We start from the raw sequence: 19,134 nt of genomic DNA, 5'->3' as shown, positions 1-19,134 counted from the left end.
CATCCTTCCTCAGGTGAGCACACTCAGGACCACAAATGAGTTTGACAGTCCTGAAATTGAATTCCTTCTTTGCTTTATGGTTTCGTGCCCAATCCCATCTCCTTCTTTCACACTTAATAATCTGTCACTGCTTTCTCTCTCTAGGATGTGTGGATTTTGGGTGATACTGACACTTGGTGCTCTGTGCCACCTCCTTGATCTTGAACCCTCTCTTTTGTCTTTACAGTGCCTTGCATAAATTTGCCATTCTCCAAAACTAATTGTAACAGAGATGGCAGGTGCAGTCCTCTGGCCCCCACTGAGACATAGGAAGCTTTAAGTGCAGGGATGGACTTTGATCTCATTTCTCCTCATAACTCAGCACTTGACTGTCCTGCCAGGTACGATCATGAGTAATGTTGTCACATGAAAAATGTTAGATGCATAATATAGCTCTTATACCTGGATCCCCCATATCTGGCTTCATTAGAGAACTGTTCATTGCAGTGATGGTAAGGTTAGAAATACAGATAGATTGAATTTTTCCTTCTTCTAGGTTATTGTTTTCTGAAGTTTCTGATTTCCAGCTATAAAATTACTTTCTTCCTTGTTCCTCTTATTTTGTTTGCTTAACTTGATTAGTTGGCTTTACTGCCTTCCTTACCTGGCTGTGTGTGATTTCCACCACAGTTTTGCCCATGTGCACTGCTCCTTCTTGCTTATGTGCCCTGGCAATTCCAGCACTCCTGTTTGTCTGGAGAGTTTTTCCCCAATTCTGGGGCCCCTTCTGAGCCCTGTTTCTCTAAGGTTGATCTCCAGACAATGCCAGAGCTCCACGGAGCATTCCACTGAGCTGCACCACAGAGGCAAGCCCAGGCAGTGAGGAACTGAGATGACAGCCTTGGGTCCCACATCTTCTCTGCCTCCCCCTGGGCTGAGATCCTCAGTTGACCCTCCTTTTTCTGGTCCCCATGGCTTGGAGGTGGCCTCTTGACATCAGGGTTTACTCTTTTCCTCCTGGATGCAGTGCACAGGGACTTGCTTTCATCCAACCAATGCTAGGGATACCAACCCTTGGTGGCAAGTTGTGCTGGTGACATGGCTCCTGTTCTGCTCCTCTCTGGTGGCTACTGGGCACATATTGCCACCTCTCTGCCTCTTTTTGAACCCAGCTGAGAGCTCATCTGCCTCTTTAGCCTCTGTAGGTTAATTTGCTGTGCCTTCTGACTGCTTGGGTTTTTTCCCCTCTTGCTCAGCAAATACTTAGCTTAATTAGATCTTCCATATAACTCCATCCCACAGTGGCTGTAACAACATGGATCATTTTCCTTGGCCATTCAAAACAAACTCTGTCCTCCTGACAGTGCTTTGTGCCTTTTGGGACAGTCTGTGGCCAAGTGCTTTGAGTTTAGTGGTGAGTAAATTGGCCGCTTGTTCTGCCCTATTCTCCCTAGTACAACTCCATGGTGCACTCTTGGGATAACCCAGGTGGACAGATTGAGTAACAGATCTGGCTGCGGCTGGTAGAAGATTTTGAATTGCAAACCTGGTTTTCTGAGTTCCGGTATACTGGATTTTCCAGCCTTGTTGCAGAAACAATGTTTTCAGTTAATTGCCATAGCAGGAGCAAGAAACAGGGCAAAGGGACATTGCTTGGCTTGTCCAAAGCCGTGATACCATAGGGCACCACCCCTGCAAAGGAGACACTTCCTGCAGGACTCCATGTAAACACAGAGGAGTGGCAGAGGGAAATGCTGGTAAAGGCACCATCTATTGGGGGACGAAATGGCCTCTTGCAGAAGAGACTACGTACATGATAAGCAGGAAGGATTTTGCTATTCCTGTGATTTTCCTGGGTGCTTGAGAGCTTTAATGTTTCCTGAGTGTTGAGGCTGAGCTGTGTGGCAGGCTCAGTTTGTTTCATGTGGCTCTTGGTAGGGATGTGAGTGCTCTGACCTGTGAAGCAGAGGCAGCAACACGTGGCCTCCACAGCACCCCTTACGCAAGTCACGTTGTGAGTGTTTGGGACGGTTCGTTTATGAACATTTTGCATTGTCAGAGCTATTGGGAAAAGCTAGTGGACTGTGTTGAATAATGAATTCATTTAAAAGTTTCATGATCTTTGACCATTTGCCAGCTGGAAGTAAAGCAGGGGGAAAAAAAAAAGAGGCCAAATTAATCGAATGCCCAAATCTCTGCAAATAGTGTAGTCAGCGTTTATAAATGCATGTGGTGCAACTATACTTGTGAATACGTACAACTGCCCAGGTAGTAGGGGGTGGCTGTCGTGAGAAAGGCAAATAGAAAAGGGGAGAAGAGGCCAGAAAGGAGGAGATGGTGAATAGCAAAGCAGCTCTTGAGATTTTTTACTATTTTTTTAAACTGTGCAGACGGGAGAAAGTACCATTGGATTGTTTCAACCGCTCACTTTTCAAATGACCTTGAACAAGTTCCTTATCCCTCTGTGGTTCAGCTTCAAGCTCCAAAACTCAGTGCCTTAAAGATGGTGAGAGTCTCCAACAGTATGGGGATGGGACCATGTAAGTAAACCCAACATGGGAATGAAGCCGCAAGGGAGAAATTAAGCAGTACAGAGGCATTTATAATTAAAAAAGAAAAACAAAACAAGCAATTTCTTCTTTTCTGTCTTTCCGTCCTATGCTAGCCTGCATTTAGCAAGGGAATCTTAATCCTGTTGTGTGGGTGACCTGCCGGGCAGAGAGGGAGACAGTCCCGTTTACTCTGCTGAGTGGTTTTTACTTATTTATTCTTCAAACTTGCAGCTGGGGAGCTCAGAGCAGGAATAAGGAAACTTTAATTATTTACCTCTTGCTGACAAACCAAAATACATCCTTTGGCAAAAGTCCCGATGCGAGTGCTGTGAATACCACATCAAATATTTAGGTCATTAATTAGCAGAGAGAATATCATGCCTTTTATTTTCCAGTGCTTATAAGTAAGAGAAGTGATGTCCTGGGCAGCCAGCACCTCACACCTTCCTCTCATGCCAGTAACTTGTCTGCATCCAGACACATCTGAGACAGGGAGGTGACAAAGCCACGCACCTCCTTGCTTCGGCAGCGTTGGCACCACATAGAGTCTGTGCCATAACTGAAATGAGCCTGATTAGAGAAGCAAAAACAAGCCAGGTGTTGCACAGACACTGTATAATTAGCACTTTGTGCTGACTATTTTTTCATTTCTTTTTTTTCCCCTGCTTTTTCCTTAAACCCTGGGCTTTTTTTTTTTTTCTTAATTTGCTAATCATCTCTTGTGGTGACTGAGTACACAGCCCTCCATGCGCTTTTACCTTTTGATGTTAACATAAGAGAACCCTTGAATTTCAAAGAGCTTGGTGGGTATTTGAAAGAATAAAATGCAAAAGCCGCAGTGTAATCAAAGCTCATTATGGTTATTCTTGGTGTGATGTCTCTCTTCCCACATAATTAGCCATTTGGGGTTGTTGAAGCAGCTCATTTTGGCGGGCATTTTCTCTCCGCACTCGTGGTCTGATTTCGATAATTGTGACCCTTAGCCCTTTGTACGCTTTATTATACTCCCAGAGGTGGTTTTTTTTTCCCCCAACAAGTCCCAATATGTTACCATGGAGAGAATTAATGGGTTCATGAGTTCCCGAGGATCAATGTCCACAGCCATCTCTCTAAAGCAAGTGGTATTCTGGGTGATGACTGAAAATATACTGACTTTTGGTCAGAAGGTCTAAACTCCTCCACGTGAACATTTTCCATGTCTTATATGTCAGGATGACTTTTGCACTGGTATTTATTTCGAGGTGAAATTGCTAGATCCACCTCCAGGTAGGTGGAAAGGGATCCCAAATTGTTGAGGATGATGGAAGAAGGACCTTAATGATGAAAATTTAGGGTGAAATTCTCCATGGCTACATCTGCATAAGATCTGCTAAATCCATTGAAATAAAAGAAAATTTCAGCATTGACTTTACAAGATAATTCAGTAGTGAATCTGGTCTTAATGTATTGAGTAAATGTAAGCACTTTCTGGACTAGAGGCATGAGTTTTCATTTCAATAGTAACAGGACTTGTGGCAATTTAAGGGAGAAAATGTTGTGATCTCTGTCTCAACAGCACATAAAAGCTGTTTCATTTGTTAAAATGTGCCTATCAATGCAGTATATACCTGCCTATGTTTGATTTCAGGGAAAGAAATCTATAAATAGCAGAGTAACTTCAAAGCACTACAATATTGTCTTCTGATTTTACCCATATAAAAGGGGAAAAAAAGCCATGCACAGACATAAAGAAAAGAAAGTATTAAAAAAAAAATCAAAGCTAAGCAGAGGCAAAAGTAATAGAAAAAACGGCTTTGAATTTTTAGAAGTGCTTTTGTAGTCTGTCTGAAAAAAAATCCCCATAACGTTGAAAATGTGCAGGATTTGGTGCCTCCGTTTCCCATCCTCCCCAAGGACTGCTGCAGGAGGGGTGTTTATAGTCTTCTGTGTTTCCAACATCGTGTGCATTATCATGTGATTAATAGAGCACAGGCAGAAAATGTGTTGGAGATGTGGATGTGGCTCTGCAGGAAAGCCAGCATACTTGCTCTTGGCTGAGTAGGGAAGTGGGCTATGGTTGTGGTATTGCAGCCTTTGGATCTCTTTGTGCCTTCATCAAGGTGCCTTTAGCTTAGCAGCAGTTTTTGGGCTTGCTGGGGTCTGTGCATAGACTTGTAAGGGCAATAATAAGCTCAAAGAGTGCTGAAATCAGTGAACATCAGGTCCCTTAGAGCCAGCCTTTGGACCACCCTCACCAGGGTGAGGGTGAGTTGTTCACTGGAGTTTTGGAAAAGTGTCATGTGGTAAGGGAGGCCCACAAGAGATTTGATGGGAGAGGGCTGTGATGATACAGGATGAGGGGGTGCTGTGTCACCCACAGTGGTGTCTGTCATTAACCCCATGGAAGGATGAGGGTTTATGGAGCCAGAGCAGTCCTTGGAGACGCCCTTCCCTTGTAGGTCAGCATGCTGGCTAAATTTTCCCTCCCCCTCTGGTCAGCACTCTGCATCCCAGAGATGGCCATTGGTGGCATTCAGGGGACAAGTTCCATGATCTATGGTGTGGCAAGTCCAGGCATAGGGTTGGCAGCAAGTTTCTTAACCTGGGAACAGAAGGAGCAGCAGAGCAGAGGCGGGGCTACACATCTTCCTGACCCAGCACCATGGGAATTTTCATGCTGGATTTTCTTCCGTAAGAGCTGCCTCGGAGGTAATTCCTTCAAAGGCATTGAGTACCACTTAGAGCCCAGGTCTGAGTCTACACAGCCAAGTGCCACGGTTTTGGTTGAGTTATTCTGGCTGGTACCAGCAAAAGCAAGAATCAGCCCCTTCGTGTCTGCCTTCCCCTAGAGTGAAGCCCTGCATTGCACTTTGGGCTGCCGAATCCGTAGGGGAGACTAGGCAGAGGCAGGATTTGAACGTTCAAGTTGCCCGCTGCCTCCTCCTCTCCTGCTCTCCATGGGTTATTTATTTATTTCGCTAGCTCTTTTACAAGCCTGCTTCTTTCCTGCAGGTTTCACTGAGTTAGGTTTCCAGGCAATCAGCGCTTGTTAAATATTCCACTGAGCGTGATATTGCTCTCCTGTCTCTCTCTACTGACGCTCGGCTGTGGTAATTTGCTGAACTCAGCTCTCGCGTGTGGGGATTTTTAAAAAATAACAAACCTATTAATAATAATAATTAAAAAACACTTGACAGGTGGAAACAGCACATCTAAATTGTTCTGTGTGCCCCAGCGGGAGGAGGGGCGCTCAGGCACTTTTTCCCAGTAACAGGCTCCAGATGTTGGTGAGGCGGTGTTGTCTAACTCTGCTTGGTACAAGCCACAGTGTTGTCAAGGTGGCCACAGCTGCTGTTGCGTAGGGGACAGCACCTTTTATTCCCTTCCCACTCCGACATTAGCATGCAAGGCATCTGAAGTGGGGGAAAATAATGGTTTTTGCTAAGATCCTGAAACTGGAAGAGTTTGTGTTTCCAGGGAAAGTCATTCTTGGAAGTGATTTTTGAGGACCTCCACAAGGGAGGTGCCAGGCTTACCCACTCCAGTCTGATATGAAACCCCCTTTTTTCAGGATTTCTGCTGAGGGAAAAAAAAAAACAAAACCAACATTCAGGGAGCATCCATTATATATAGAAGAAATTCTTTACTGGGAGGGTGGTGAGACACAGAGAACTGGCAGATGTCCATTTACTGGACGTGTTCAAGACCAGATTGAATGGGGCATCGAGTACTCTGGTCTAGTGGAAGGCATCCCTTCCCATGACAGTGGGGTTGTAACTAGATGATCTTTAAGGTCTCTTCCAAACCAAATCATTCTGTGATTCTGTGATTCTGTTTCAAGCATCTACCTTGGGATATCCTGTACGCCTTCCAAAAAAATCCAGCTCAGTTCTCTGGAGGGTTGTATTTCTAGCACCTGGAGGGGGGGGTGGGGGATGTACACCAGTGCAGGCAGCAGACACCTGGCAAGGGCCACCCCCTGGGTGGAGTAGTCTCGTGAGTTCTCATGAAGAAGGTTTCATCAGAGAAATGCAGCCCTTTGGTGAATGTCCTCAGATATCCAGGGGTGAGGCTGTGAGACCCTTCTGCATTTCTGCCAGTGTGGCTCCCAAGCACCCATGTCCCCTGGGGATCCTGTCCTTTGTAGCCCTCGTGACTGGGGTCTGGGACAGGGATGTGGTTTTTCCAGACTTCCAGGCTTTCTTTTTTTTTTTTTTTGCTGGAGTTTTGGGAGCCTGAGAGACTGGGAAAACCTGTTAATGAGGATCTGCAGGGATCAGGGGCTTTAAGGTTGTTAGCTAGTCAGGTGACTGCCCTCTAATGCCGGTGAGAATTTTGAAGGTCTGAAATTTGGGGGGATTTTAAATCCTGTGTGAAAAAGGAACCACACTCAGGATGAAGACAAAGAAGTTTAAATGCTGGAAAAGCCTGTACAACCTAACTGGCATTATCAAAGCCCAAGCCAAGCACTTAGGAGACTTTTGGGATGTCCTGGGGTTTCTGCTTCAAGAAGTCAGCCTTGACCCTTTGCTGGGGCAGGATTTTAAGCTTGTATAGTTCTGCCAAACTCTGCGCTGTGAGAGAAAGAGAAAGAACAGGTCTAGGCTTTTTAATAATAATAATAATAATACTAAAAAAACCCTTGGTGGCATAATTAAGGGAAGATTGTAGCTTTCAGCCATGTTTCACAGTGTCTGTCCACATGGAGGGAGCTGTGAACCACATCCTCCAGCCTCTCTCTTTCATTAACTAGATGCGCTCCAACCCTGCTCTTATCCTCTCGGCAGCCTCTGAAATACAATCAGCTCATGGATAAAAACAGGAGTTGTCCTGCCGCAGCTGTGAGCTGTGTAAAGATGGGTTTGAGCTGGGTAATTTTCTCTGTGTTGGCCCTGCCGTTGCTGGACACCGTATCATTAGCCCCAGAGGAGGTGTTGGGGTGACAGCAGCTTTGCTGTAAGCCCAGTTAGGAATCCCAGTGCAATGTGCATGTTGCTAAAAAGCCGGTTTTTCCTGGCTTTACGTGGTGCTCTGCTTTTGCTCACAACGGTGATAAGGGTGAATCTCAGGTATTTTCCAGGAATACTGGGCACTTGGCTCTTAGGTCAGGCTACAGGGAGTTGATAGCCTGGCACTGTAGATTACTGGGAGGGTGGGGGGGGAGTGATTTCTGGGTCTTATCTAGTATATCCTTTCTGGAAATCCAAGCCTGGTCTTCTGTGCTTTGGCAGAGATCAGTTCCTAGGTTTTTCCACTCCGTTTGCTGGGTTGTTAATTTGGTCAAGCACTGTCATGGATTTTCTCTCTTCATTCTTTAGCGTGCTGAACCGCACCCCAGTGCACCTCGTCCATGAAATCATACTAGTGGATGACTACAGTGATGATCGTAAGTGACCCTTTCTGTGTTAAAAGCAAGAGGCCAAACTGAAAGAGCCTGTGAGAGACTGGGATGCACACAGAGATGGGAGAGAGTTTGCTGAAGTGGAAGGAAATTCCAAGCTGTGTAGCTGTGGAGAGCAAACCCTGCTGTGCTGGGTTTGCATCGCCACGTAGAATTCAAGTTCCAAATGATCAAATCTCTTTTCATGAAAATAATACAAGAAAAGCACACGGCAAATTGTTTTTATGCCCAATAGACATGAATCCAGTCCTTACATGTTGTATCCTACCACAGCTGTGGTGTGTCTGATCTGGCTTTCAGCTGCAGCCAGGAGCAGTTCTGGGTTGATACCACTGGAATTGCAGGGAATAATGACAGTCTGACCCTTTGGACCTATGTATGTGTTCTGTATACATTTATGTAGGTGGTCAGCAACTCTTGATTTTTTTTCACCCATATAATGAGGATTCCCTGTGTGGGTTTCCCATTTCTGAGAGGCACTATAAATAGCATTGTGCACCACACATCCTGCCCACATCCTCCTGCTATTCTCTCAGTTAATAGCATGACACAAGTTAAATCGTTAGGTCTGATCTCCAGTAGAAGGTAGCTGAAGCCCCAGGGACTCCCAGGAAACCACCCCAGCTAAAGACCTTCCCCAGTGCGATGCGCGAATTGAAGATCCAGGTGCTGAGAGTAAGTGCTCAAAAATACTCTCTCAGGCATAATAAGGATGATAAACCATCTGAGTGGTCTGTGACACTTACATTTGAAGGAGCTGCAAAATGTAGCCGTTTACTAGGAAACCTGAAAACAAAGCCAGACAGGTTTTTGAAAACATGAATCTAGGCTTTGCTCTTGGATGTTATAAATAGGTGCTGCCTCAGAGAGCATTAGGGATAGATTTCACACAAGACCCACTTCCTGTCATTGACACCTCCCTGGGAAGTTGCTGAAGCTAGGGGAAGGAGTTGCTGTGATTACGATGAGCTTTGGAGTAGCTCCAGCACTCGGGGCAGGCAGACTAGACAAGTTTGGGAAGCAGCAGGACGGCTGTGATGGGGAAAAGGAGCAGGTGCAAGGACTTGAGCTGCTCTGGAGTACAGCAGAGCAGGATTTTTGAAGGATGGAGGAAGTAGATGCCAGGTATTTGGCTAAATAAACAAAGTACTTGCCTTCCTGAAAGGAAACAGGTTTGTAGAAATGAAGCTTCCTTGTCACAGCATGCCAACTGCCATGAGCCATGGAGAACGAGCAGGGTTGGGTTTAAACTCATCCCAGGGCACCAGAGGGGAGCATGTTTCCTGTGTAAGTTAGAGCAGCCCCTCAGCTACTCAGCACTTCTCACCTCTCTGACATCTTCTTTCCTGTGTTAGTCTGAGCCTGCTGGCATCTGCTCTGCATGCATTTACATAAAATGCATGTATTTGCATAATACGATATACACACATGGTCAGTTTTTTCCCTGCAACCCACCCCAAACAATTAGTGCTTTTATCTCATGCCCAGTTGTGTCTCATTTCTCACCTCTCTCTGCCTGCTGGCCTTGTTATTCACTGGGATGCAACTTTTCTGCATGTGAATTCACGGCAGAATTGCACTGTAGGTCCGTAGCCAAGCCCTGCCACTTCTGCTCCCCTGTCCCAGCTCTGTCCCCGAATTGTTCAGGGTGTGGGTACAGTGATGTCTCTTTACCAGCAAAGATTGCTGGAGGAGATGAAAGTACTCGGAGGTGGGTGCAGGTGCAGGGGCTGGGCAGAGGGCATGGGGCACGTGTGTGTGTGTGTGTGTGTGTGTGTGTGTCTTTATAGCGCCAATGAAAAGGAGGCAGAACCATGAGAGGCGTGAAGGGGTTGTGGAAGTCACAGCATGAGGGTGCAGAGATAGAGGGAGCTGTGATGGGTGCACCTGCCTGCAGACCCAGCTCTGGCCCTGCTCTGACATCCTCCACTTTGCTGGGAGAAATCCAGGTGAAGATGGATGCTGGTGCTGCAGGAAGTGACTGCGTGTGGGATTGCAGGACCTCCCTAGCTCAGGTGTAGGTGGTTTGTCAGGCCTTTCTGCCCCATAGAGCTGCTGCCCAGGGCGCGAGGAGCCCCCAGCTGCTCCACAGGACTCACTTCGACTGTCCCTTTCTCCTCCCTGAAGCCTCCAGGCCACCACAGGAAGCTCCTGCCCTGCCAACCAGACGCACATCAAAGAGCTTGTGCGTTGCTTTGCAGCTACCAAAAATAGTAATTTGCATTACTATGCAAAAAATCAGATTCTGACCCCAACCACAACTCTTCTGTGCTGATTTTAGAGCATAACTCAGCTGCTTTCAGTGTCAGTCTGCTGAATTTACACTAGTTTTGTGAAAACTGCTGCTCTGCCAGTCGGGATTTGTGCTGCATGAGCTGAGGGGTAAGAGTGTTGTGACCCAGCGCTGCTATCACCCTAACAAGCCATCAACCAGTCCAGGACAGGGTACTCCCTGCTCACAGTCTCCCCTAGGACTCCCCATTTCTGCGGCCAGAGCCACCATGAGGGCTGAGGGTGACATGTCCTCCCTTTTGTGTTTCCCAAGCTGATGACTGCCGCTTGTTGGGACAGCTCCCCAAGGTGAAGTGCTTGCGGAATGGACGACGAGAAGGTAAGAGCTACCTGCCCACAACCCAAGTGGGATACCCAGATTTCGGGAGGTGTGAGAGCGATGGAGTCAGGGGAGACCTCCATGGAGTGGCCAACAAGGGAGGTCAGCGGCTCCTGGGGACAGGAGGACCATGATAAAAGGGGATGTGATAAAGGGCTGGGATTTGAAATGGATCTCCCCTCTCTTGCTGAAAAAGATGGGACTATTAAGATATCCAGTGAGGCTCAGCTGTAGCTTATTAGCCAGAAAATTAGAACAGGCAAAACAAAGCCCCGGGTCTTATTTGTAAAGATGTTTGCTCTAATAAAAGAGAGGAGATCTGCTCCTGCTGCTTCTGTGGGATTTTTTTTTTTAATAATTAATTATATTTGAAAGATTAAGAAAGGCTATATGGAGGATGAATGTATGTCCTACTGGGCTGCTGCTGGCAACCTTTTGAGACATTTTCCGGCCCCCCATAGTCTGCATCTGTGCTTTCAAATTCTGCTTTGAGGTATTAGGAGAACAAAACCCTAAGTTTTTCATGCTGCAAATCAAAGGTGCGAGTCCAGGTGGGTGTTGGGTTTAGGAGACTGAGGAGTGGAGAAAGAAACTGCGGTTTCTTTCTGCAGAGGGTTTCAGCTCTGCAGGTCTGGTGACAGGGTGGCAACAAATCTCATGGTGTAAGAGACATACCTGCTTTGGCAGGAGAGTAAGAGAGGTCTCCATAGACCGTCACCTCCTTCTCATCTTTCTGTCCTGTGTGATGGAGGTACATATGTGCTTATCTCCAGCATATAGACCCGCAGGTATTGGTGCTCTGTAAATCAGTCAGAATGTGGGAAGCCAGCCTTACCTTGCTTAATACAATGCTTACCCAGGGATTACGTTGCATAATACATCACTTAAGTTGTATCCCTCAGGGCCTGCTGGGATCTGGGGAGGTTTGGAGTTGGTGCAGAACACGTAGCTACCCATGAGATCTTACGAGTTGCAGAGAGAGATACAGTGACAATCTGTATTGTAGAAGGTGACCTTGGCAAATGCTGGATTGTTCCAGGCTTTGTTCTCCTGTCCCTCTCCCTCCTGCTCAGAGGCTGTTCCTTGACTCTGTTCCTCTAGGGAATTTTAATAGGAAACTCGGTGACCTTCTATATGGACCTGATGTGTGACTGCTCCCTGAAACCCTTCTGTCTCTCTTTATCTGTCCCTATGGCCCCTCATATTACCACTGTTTCTCCTTCATAAAGAAGCTCTGCTCTTCTTGAGTCACCTGCATCCCCTCTTGTTTGCCAACAAACCATCTCTTTTCTTGTGCTGCAGTTCACTTGAGCATCAACTGCATGCAGGAGGAATGTTGAAAAGCTTTTTAACTCCTGCATAAATAGGAACAGAGCAATGATTTTGCTGAAGAGTTTAGTGTGAAATCCATGTGTGCAGCTGCTTTTCATGACCTCCCTCTTTTTTTCATTTCTCACAAACGCATGCAGCAATCCACTGCCATCTCGAAAGGATTCTAAATTCACCATCAGGGCCCTGATGAGCCAAGTGGGCTCTTAGCACCTTGAAAACCAACTCTCTTTCCTTGGTAGAAAATGTGTTCCCATTGAGCTGCAGATCAGCAAGTTGCCCCAGGGCAGGAGAGAGATCTGGGGGTCACTGGGACACAGAAAGAGGCACAGCAGGGGAAAGTTAACAGTCTAAGAAAAGCTTAATTCTGGCACGACGTGATCCCACCCTCAACTCCCCTGGCGCATTCCCCACTGCCTTATGTCTGTGTTAGATTTATTACCTGAAGGGGGTCATGGAAGCATTTGAGTCATGTTTTGCCCCAGAACGTGACAGCAGAATTAATTGTGCAAATTAAGGATTGGCATAAATGGCATAAATCGTATATCTTGGTGGAACTGTTTATTTGCTTTGGGGACCTTAGGAAATGGTTAGCATACCTTGCAGCATCAGGAGGGAGGCAATGAACCTGGGCCATGTTTTATCTGAATGAGGTTAAGGCAGGTCAAAACCCAGGGAATGCATGAGTGCAAGAGACCATGCTGGAGGAGACTGGGGGTGTTACCCAGCCATCTGGACAGCAGCTGATGTGGTGTGTCCCTGAATAGGTCTGATCCGGTCCCGAATCCGAGGGGCAGATGTGGCAAAAGCAGGTGTCCTGACCTTTCTGGACAGTCACTGTGAGGTGAATAAGGACTGGCTGCTCCCTCTGCTGCAGAGGATCAAAGAGGTGAGTGCTCCTGAGAGACCAGGATCACCCTCAGGGGATGTATCAGTGATGTCCACCTCCTCTTCCCTCTTGATGGGCATGACCGTCCAGCCATAACCAACGGCATCCAAGGCATCCGAATAAGGAAGTGATGAACTTCTGGGCTTATTCTGGTCTTCCTCCACCCAACAGCCACATGGGGTGTCTCTGTGACTGGGGGAGCATGTGTGTGGGTGGGACAAGGTGTCTCCCAGGGCAGTGAGACTCTTAACTGGCAAGCACAGGTTGAGTGGTGAAAGGGGAATACGTGGGCAGTGCTCCAGCAGAGTTTTTAATTAGGCTCATGTAAAATGTTCAGTGATGATGATTTAAGGGAGTGACGGCTCCTTGAATAGGGGCCGAATTTAATTTCATGCAAATTAAGCTCTAATAAATTGATTTAATAGGATTTAAATTCTGCTGATTTCGGAGCAGACAATGACATTCTCCTTTCGCCGGCGGCGACTCTCTCGCCAGACGTGCACACGGAGGCTCCCGGCGCCTTGGCACTCGAGTTGGAGGAGCTCTGTGCTGGTGACCTGCTGACACCAGGGTGCAGGGGATGAAGCCTTCAGCTTCAGCACAGATGCATGATCCTTTCCCTTCTCCATGCCTTGTTCTTTCACCTCGTTACACCTCTGGTTCCTCATTGGTAGTGTTAATTACTCAGTAATTTTAAAATTACTGAACTATGTTGACATAAGGGCATCTGAGGAGCAAGGGAAAGCTGAGATGGTGGGTCATGGAGAAATCTGCCTAGCTGGTGTTCATAGTGCCCCTCATCCAAGGCATCCTGCTTTTCACACCTCCATATGTGATAGCTGTTCTGGCTGGGCCGGAACACCTCTGTGCTGTTCCCACCTCTGTGCACCAGTGATGGGACAGGGGAAGGGGGGCAGAGCACCAGGTCAGGTCCCTCTGCAGCAGGGGAGAGCTGTTGGTGCTGCTGGCAGTCGTAGTGCAGCCAGTGCTGGAGAGGTCCCAACCTTGGTGTGCAGGCTGGGCAACAGTACTACTGATAAATGTAATTAAAATGGTCTTTTCATATTATCAATCGCAGCTCTGGTGCCATGTGCAGCATCACCATAGGAGTTTCACTGCCTCCTGGTCTGAATACAGCATCAAAAGCACACATCACCTCTGTGGACTTCTTTTATTTGCTCTTCTGGACTGAATCTTTCTCTAGCTGGAAGGAAGACAGTCTATAAGGTTGCACTGCTGCTTGTGCTGCCCTCGCTTTGTCCAGTGTCTTGCAGCCCCAGGCAGCAAGGGAGACATACTACAAAGAGTGTTGAGGGACTAACAAAACAAGGGCAGTCCCACTTGCTTGCTTTTTAACTGGTCGCAGGAGCTGCAGGATAAGGGCAGAGTCCTTGGTTTCCTTCTTCCCAGGACCACCGTACCCATCCCTTCCATCAGGATTAAAATATTGATCAGTGAAGTGTATGAAATGTTACTGCTGCCACCTTCAGGCTGTGCTCAAGAGATGGGTTCCCTGTCCAACCACTCCATGAGGATCAGCCACCTAGGAAGAGCATTTTCTCACTCTGTTACTCCTAGGAACAGTTTGCTTTGAGCTAATGTGATTTAAGTTCCAAGCAAATGGGTGCTGAGCGCCTCAAAGCAAACCTAGACACTTTTTCCACCACCAGCCACCCACCCCTGCACATCACTTCCCTTGTTTTCTGAGCCAGAGCAGCTATTCCTGCAGTTTCCATGGTAGGAAACATCAGAGCCCATGTGTGGCACCATGCACCCCTGTGAAACTGCCCCTCAAGCCTTACATCAAGCTTTCCCAGCAGCTGATGGTATGCCCCCCAGGCTGACACTCACTTGTGGGTGTGGGCAGCACATACCCAGCATATGGATTTGGAAACAAGCAGGAAAAGCGAGTGATGGAGTGTGGGGGAATGAGGGGGAGTCTGGGGCGTGTCAGACCTGTGCCTGGTATGGTGTGTGTCCCAGGGAGTGGTAACGATGGTCGGTGTCTTGCACCAGTGTGTTTGCAAATGCATGACTGAGAGTGCGTGGGCATGGGCTCTTGTTTTTACTTACGGAACAAATATCTCTAAAGCCATTAATGGTGCATTTCAACTGAATAACTTTTCTAAAAATGTAATTATGCAGCCTGAGGTATTTTTACAGTATGACTCAACAAGCTCGCCCCAAAACTGTATTTACAAATGGCACTGGGATGAACCAGTGAATGGCGACCCCTTACTTACAGCTCAAATACCTCTCCAGTCTGGTGCTCTCTTGGGAAGGGGAATGCACACGAGGGGCAGCTTCGCCCTCTTACCTTGCCTAATCCTGCTGTGGGGCCAGAGGAGCAACTGTGGCCCTTTTTGTTGACCATTACAAGGTCATGATGTAGAGGCTGGGAGACAAGCTGCAGTCAAGGTCCTTCTCCAAGGCTGAAATGTATCTGTTATCTTCAGGACCATTTTCAGAGGTTTTTTCTGTTCATTTAGATCCATATGTTGGTATGTTTGAGAAGTGTATTGGGGAAATGAATTCTCAGGTTTGTGAAAGAGAATTGAAGATTTTGGGTGTTGTTAATAATAACATGCCCTACCATGAGTGGGTATCAAAAAAACAGAGAGATGAAGCTACCTATAATAAGATTGGTACTCAGCCCAAAATAAATCATAGCAACAGTGCTGTGCTCTTGAGCATGCCATGCTTTTCTTTTGAGGGTCAGACAGACCTTGATGAAAGCTGAGTAAATATAAATGTTCCGAGGACATGGCAGGGAAAGTGAGGCAGGGAGAAGGCAGCACTGCTCAAGGGTAGCGTTTTGCAGTAATGCATTCAGCCCAGATGTGAAGGGGATTTTCTTACAAGAAGTTGTGCTGTGCAATGAGTAGCAGTGAAATTGAAGTTGGAGATGAGTGTCAGCTATAAGATGCTTGAGGGACAAGTTTTAAACGAGTGTATACGATCCTTTCCATGCCGTGTTCAGCACACAAAGCAGATGCTTTGCTTAAAACCTTTCCCCTGCCCTCAAGCAACTGCAGGATGCTTGGCTGTACTGGGCTGTGGCAGCTTAGGGGGCACTGTGCAGCAGCCACGATGGGTTTGATGGGTTTGAAAGGCTCATCCTGCTTGGATGTGACTTGAGTTTCCCCATGCAATACATAGATAGAGCAGACCTTGCCCTTTCAATGAGATATTTGACTCACAGAAAGTGATGGTAAGACCCGTGACTTGACCTTGTTATGGAAATACCAAGTATTTGTCATGCTCGATTGGAAAATCGGCTCTAGTCCAGCTCCCAGCTCATGGCCTTTGGTTGCTTCTTCCTACAGCTGCATTTGAATACTCCTTTGTCAGGACTAATTTCTAAAACAAAGTCTTTTCCCATCGAGAGAGCAAGCCCGTGTGTGCTCAGATGCTTTCCTTTGTATGGTTGTGAAAAACAATTTGATCTAGTGAGGGTAAAACCTTGAAGTTTGAGCTATAATTGGAGTTTGGGATTTTCGAAAAGAAAAAGGGAGATAAGAGACCAGTCAAAGCTGTCAGAGTCTCTTCCTCCTGTAGATATTTTTGTTCATAACTGTTTGTATAATCTCTTTGCCCATAACAAGATGTTAATTAAATCACCACCAGCTATTTTAAATAAATCAGGTCTTCTTTTTTTAACCCTTTCACACCTTTGGCAAAACTCTTAACTGTACTGCCATAGTTTGCGCATTATAAAAAATACCTGTATTTAAGCTATGTGACTGTGTTTTTCCTCTGTCATTTCAATTGCCTGTTGGTCACTTGATTTCTGAAATCTGATTAAAAGTGAGATGAAAGGGGAATACACTGGTGAATTTGCAAAAGGCAGAAGGAGCTTTGCATCCAGCCCTCCAGCCTGTGGAGGGCAAGACTGTGGGTGAAACCCAAGTTGGTTGGAGATGCCAGCTCAGCAGCCCAGCAGCACACAACCCTCTTTCCCAGGACAGACGGTGCCTGCCTTTCTAACCTCTCTTACTGACATGCCCCTGGCTCCCAGCAGTACCTCTGCCACTTGGTGCTGCAGCCATTAATTCCTTGGTTGAATTGATGTGATGGCTGAGGAGGGGGAGGCAGTGATGGGCACTGGTCCCTGACAATCCTGAATGACGCCAGCATTTCCAGCCATCTGATGTCTGCAGCAACTTGGAGAATCCCTTGACCAGTTTGAGTGGTGTCATCTGAAGTCATAGGTCTTTTCGGTCCTGCTTTCCAGGATCCCACCCGAGTGGTCAGCCCCGTTATTGACATCATCAACCTGGACACTTTTGCTTATGTGGCGGCTTCCTCAGACCTCAGAGGAGGTAAGTCCCAGCGTCATGCGTGCCCTGTGGGTGTCTAGCTGTGGTGTGAACATGCGCTGGTCTGAGGACATGGTGGCTTTTGCACCACACCTCTGGCTCCTGCTACCTCACAAAAAAAGTGCATTAGCACTGTTCAGTGCTCCCCGTTGGCTGTTTCCAGGCTATTCTAGAGACAGGTGAGTGTGGTGTGAGCAATAGTGTTTGCTACAGTGGATAAGGCAGTCAGGCAGGAAAGAAGGGTCATGTCAAAGCCATCCTGGGCAGCACTGAAAGTGACAGGAGGAGATGGGGGATATCTAGGCAATAAATGAAGGATGCAACTGTAGCGCTTATTAGTATGCCTGTGCTATTTGTAGCATGCAGTATCCGTCAGAGTGTGTGTCTGTGTGCACAAGGAGACTAAGCAAGGTTTCGGCAGCAGCTTTAATTCTGACTTTTTCTGCCTTTGGAGTGCTTGACTTTGCAATTGTAATGCAATGTGTTGTTTCTTGTTCATACATAGTAGTAAAATATGTTAGTGATTGGACTCTTCTCCCAAGAGCTGCATCTGTGTGGCTAAAGTCATTTCAAAGTGGGGGAAATGCTTCATCAAACACAGCTTATGCATCCTGCATTGCCTCCCAATTCATACCAATTTCTAATGTCCCCATGGCACTTCTCTGCTTTGGTTTTAGGTTTCGACTGGAGTTTGCATTTCAAATGGGAGCAGCTTTCCCCGGAGCAGAAAGCCAAAAGACTTGATCCCACCGAACCCATTAAGTAAGTCAAGAAGGGGTAGGAGGCACCTGTGGGGCAGGACAGGCTTCTCCTCTGACCTGATGTGTGTCCCCATGCACCATAGTGGTGTGTTGCTTCTTCCAGGACACCTCTGAACTTCTAATACCTATAGCAAGCTTCTGGCTAGCCTGGGTTTTGCAGTACAGCTTCACCCCCAGCACTGAAGCCTGAGAGTGCCACAAAGGTAGAAGGGATATATTTATGGTTATTGGTGTTTTGGTAATGGTTAGGGTTTGGTGTTATGGTTAGGGAAAAAGCCCAGTGCTGTAGACTACTGCTTCTTTCAGCTCAGCTGTCACTTAAAAATAAGGCCTTGGCCCACGATGTCTAGGCCAGTCCTTCCAGATCAGCCCTGCTCTTCTGAACCTCACTGGAGGCTCCTCAGAAATGGGGTGTGCAGGAGAGAGAGCAAAACTGAACAGGAGAGATGCCATCTGTCCTCATGCTGTGGGGTGGAGGGAGTTCTTCACTCTGCTGAAAATCTCTCCTGGCAGCAAGCCTGGTGCTGGTGTCTGCAGCCCCAGCCATGAAGCGCTGGGCTGTGAGGCATGGAGGAGACTTGTGCCAGCAAACAGCGATTCTCCTCAAGCTATCTTCTGGGTCTGCCCTCCCCTCCTCCATGGACCTTCTCTGTGCAGTTTTCTTAGCTAATCCAAAGTCTGAAAAATAATCCTGTTTTGAAATAAAGATCACACAGCTAGTGATGGCTTTTAAAAAGCCTTTCTGAATTGGCTCTGCCTTCCTCTCCCCAGTGGAATGGTGCTCTTAATAGGCTGGCTCCAGGCAAAAAGCTGGTCTGAGTGAATAACCCCCCAAGTGCTAAGTGCATTTTGGATGCTGAAGCCTACAATCAGGACTGTGAACTTTGGGTTTGTAGGAGTTGTACTAACGGGTGCATTAGGCAGTCATTAAGTGCCAGGCAGTTTCTGACTGACAGCAAAATACCAAGGCAGCTGAAAGAAAGGCTCAGATGCATTTTGAAGTACATTGTCCTTTTTTTTTTTACTTTGTGAGAAGGAAGTATATAGGTAATGTCCCAATGATGGAAAAGGAGGCAAAGGGAAGGGCTGCTTCTGTGCATCCAGTGTTTGAAAGTGTGTCCTCTCTTCCTTACCCATTCTGCAGGACACCCATCATTGCTGGAGGGCTGTTTGTGATTGACAAAGCCTGGTTCAACCACCTGGGGAAATATGACAGTGCCATGGACATCTGGGGTGGGGAGAACTTCGGTGAGTCATTCTTCTTCATTCTCTGCTTTGCTGTGTTGGTTTCTCTTTCTGAGTCATGCCAGATGG

The 19,134-nt window shown here is 47.0% G+C and overlaps 1 protein-coding gene across 1 annotated transcript in view; it reads left to right on the top strand.

Moving 5' to 3' along the window:
• GALNT14 (polypeptide N-acetylgalactosaminyltransferase 14) overlaps positions 1-19,134 on the top strand; it is a 96,071-nt gene that overhangs the window by 57,995 nt on the left and 18,942 nt on the right. The window contains exons 4-9 of the mRNA XM_017812894.1: positions 7,829-7,896; positions 10,457-10,522; positions 12,619-12,740; positions 16,975-17,062; positions 17,737-17,821; positions 18,965-19,068. Of these exons, the coding sequence (XP_017668383.1) occupies positions 7,829-7,896; positions 10,457-10,522; positions 12,619-12,740; positions 16,975-17,062; positions 17,737-17,821; positions 18,965-19,068 (533 nt within the window). The remainder of the gene's footprint in view (positions 1-7,828; positions 7,897-10,456; positions 10,523-12,618; positions 12,741-16,974; positions 17,063-17,736; positions 17,822-18,964; positions 19,069-19,134) is intronic.

The sequence above is a fragment of the Lepidothrix coronata genome, unplaced genomic scaffold (genome assembly GCF_001604755.1).
Source record: "Lepidothrix coronata isolate B3197 unplaced genomic scaffold, Lepidothrix_coronata-1.0 Scaffold38, whole genome shotgun sequence".
Taxonomy (NCBI): Eukaryota; Metazoa; Chordata; class Aves; order Passeriformes; family Pipridae; genus Lepidothrix; species Lepidothrix coronata.
Note: the sequence above shows the minus strand (reverse complement) of the source record. Positions and strands in the feature narration are given on the sequence as shown.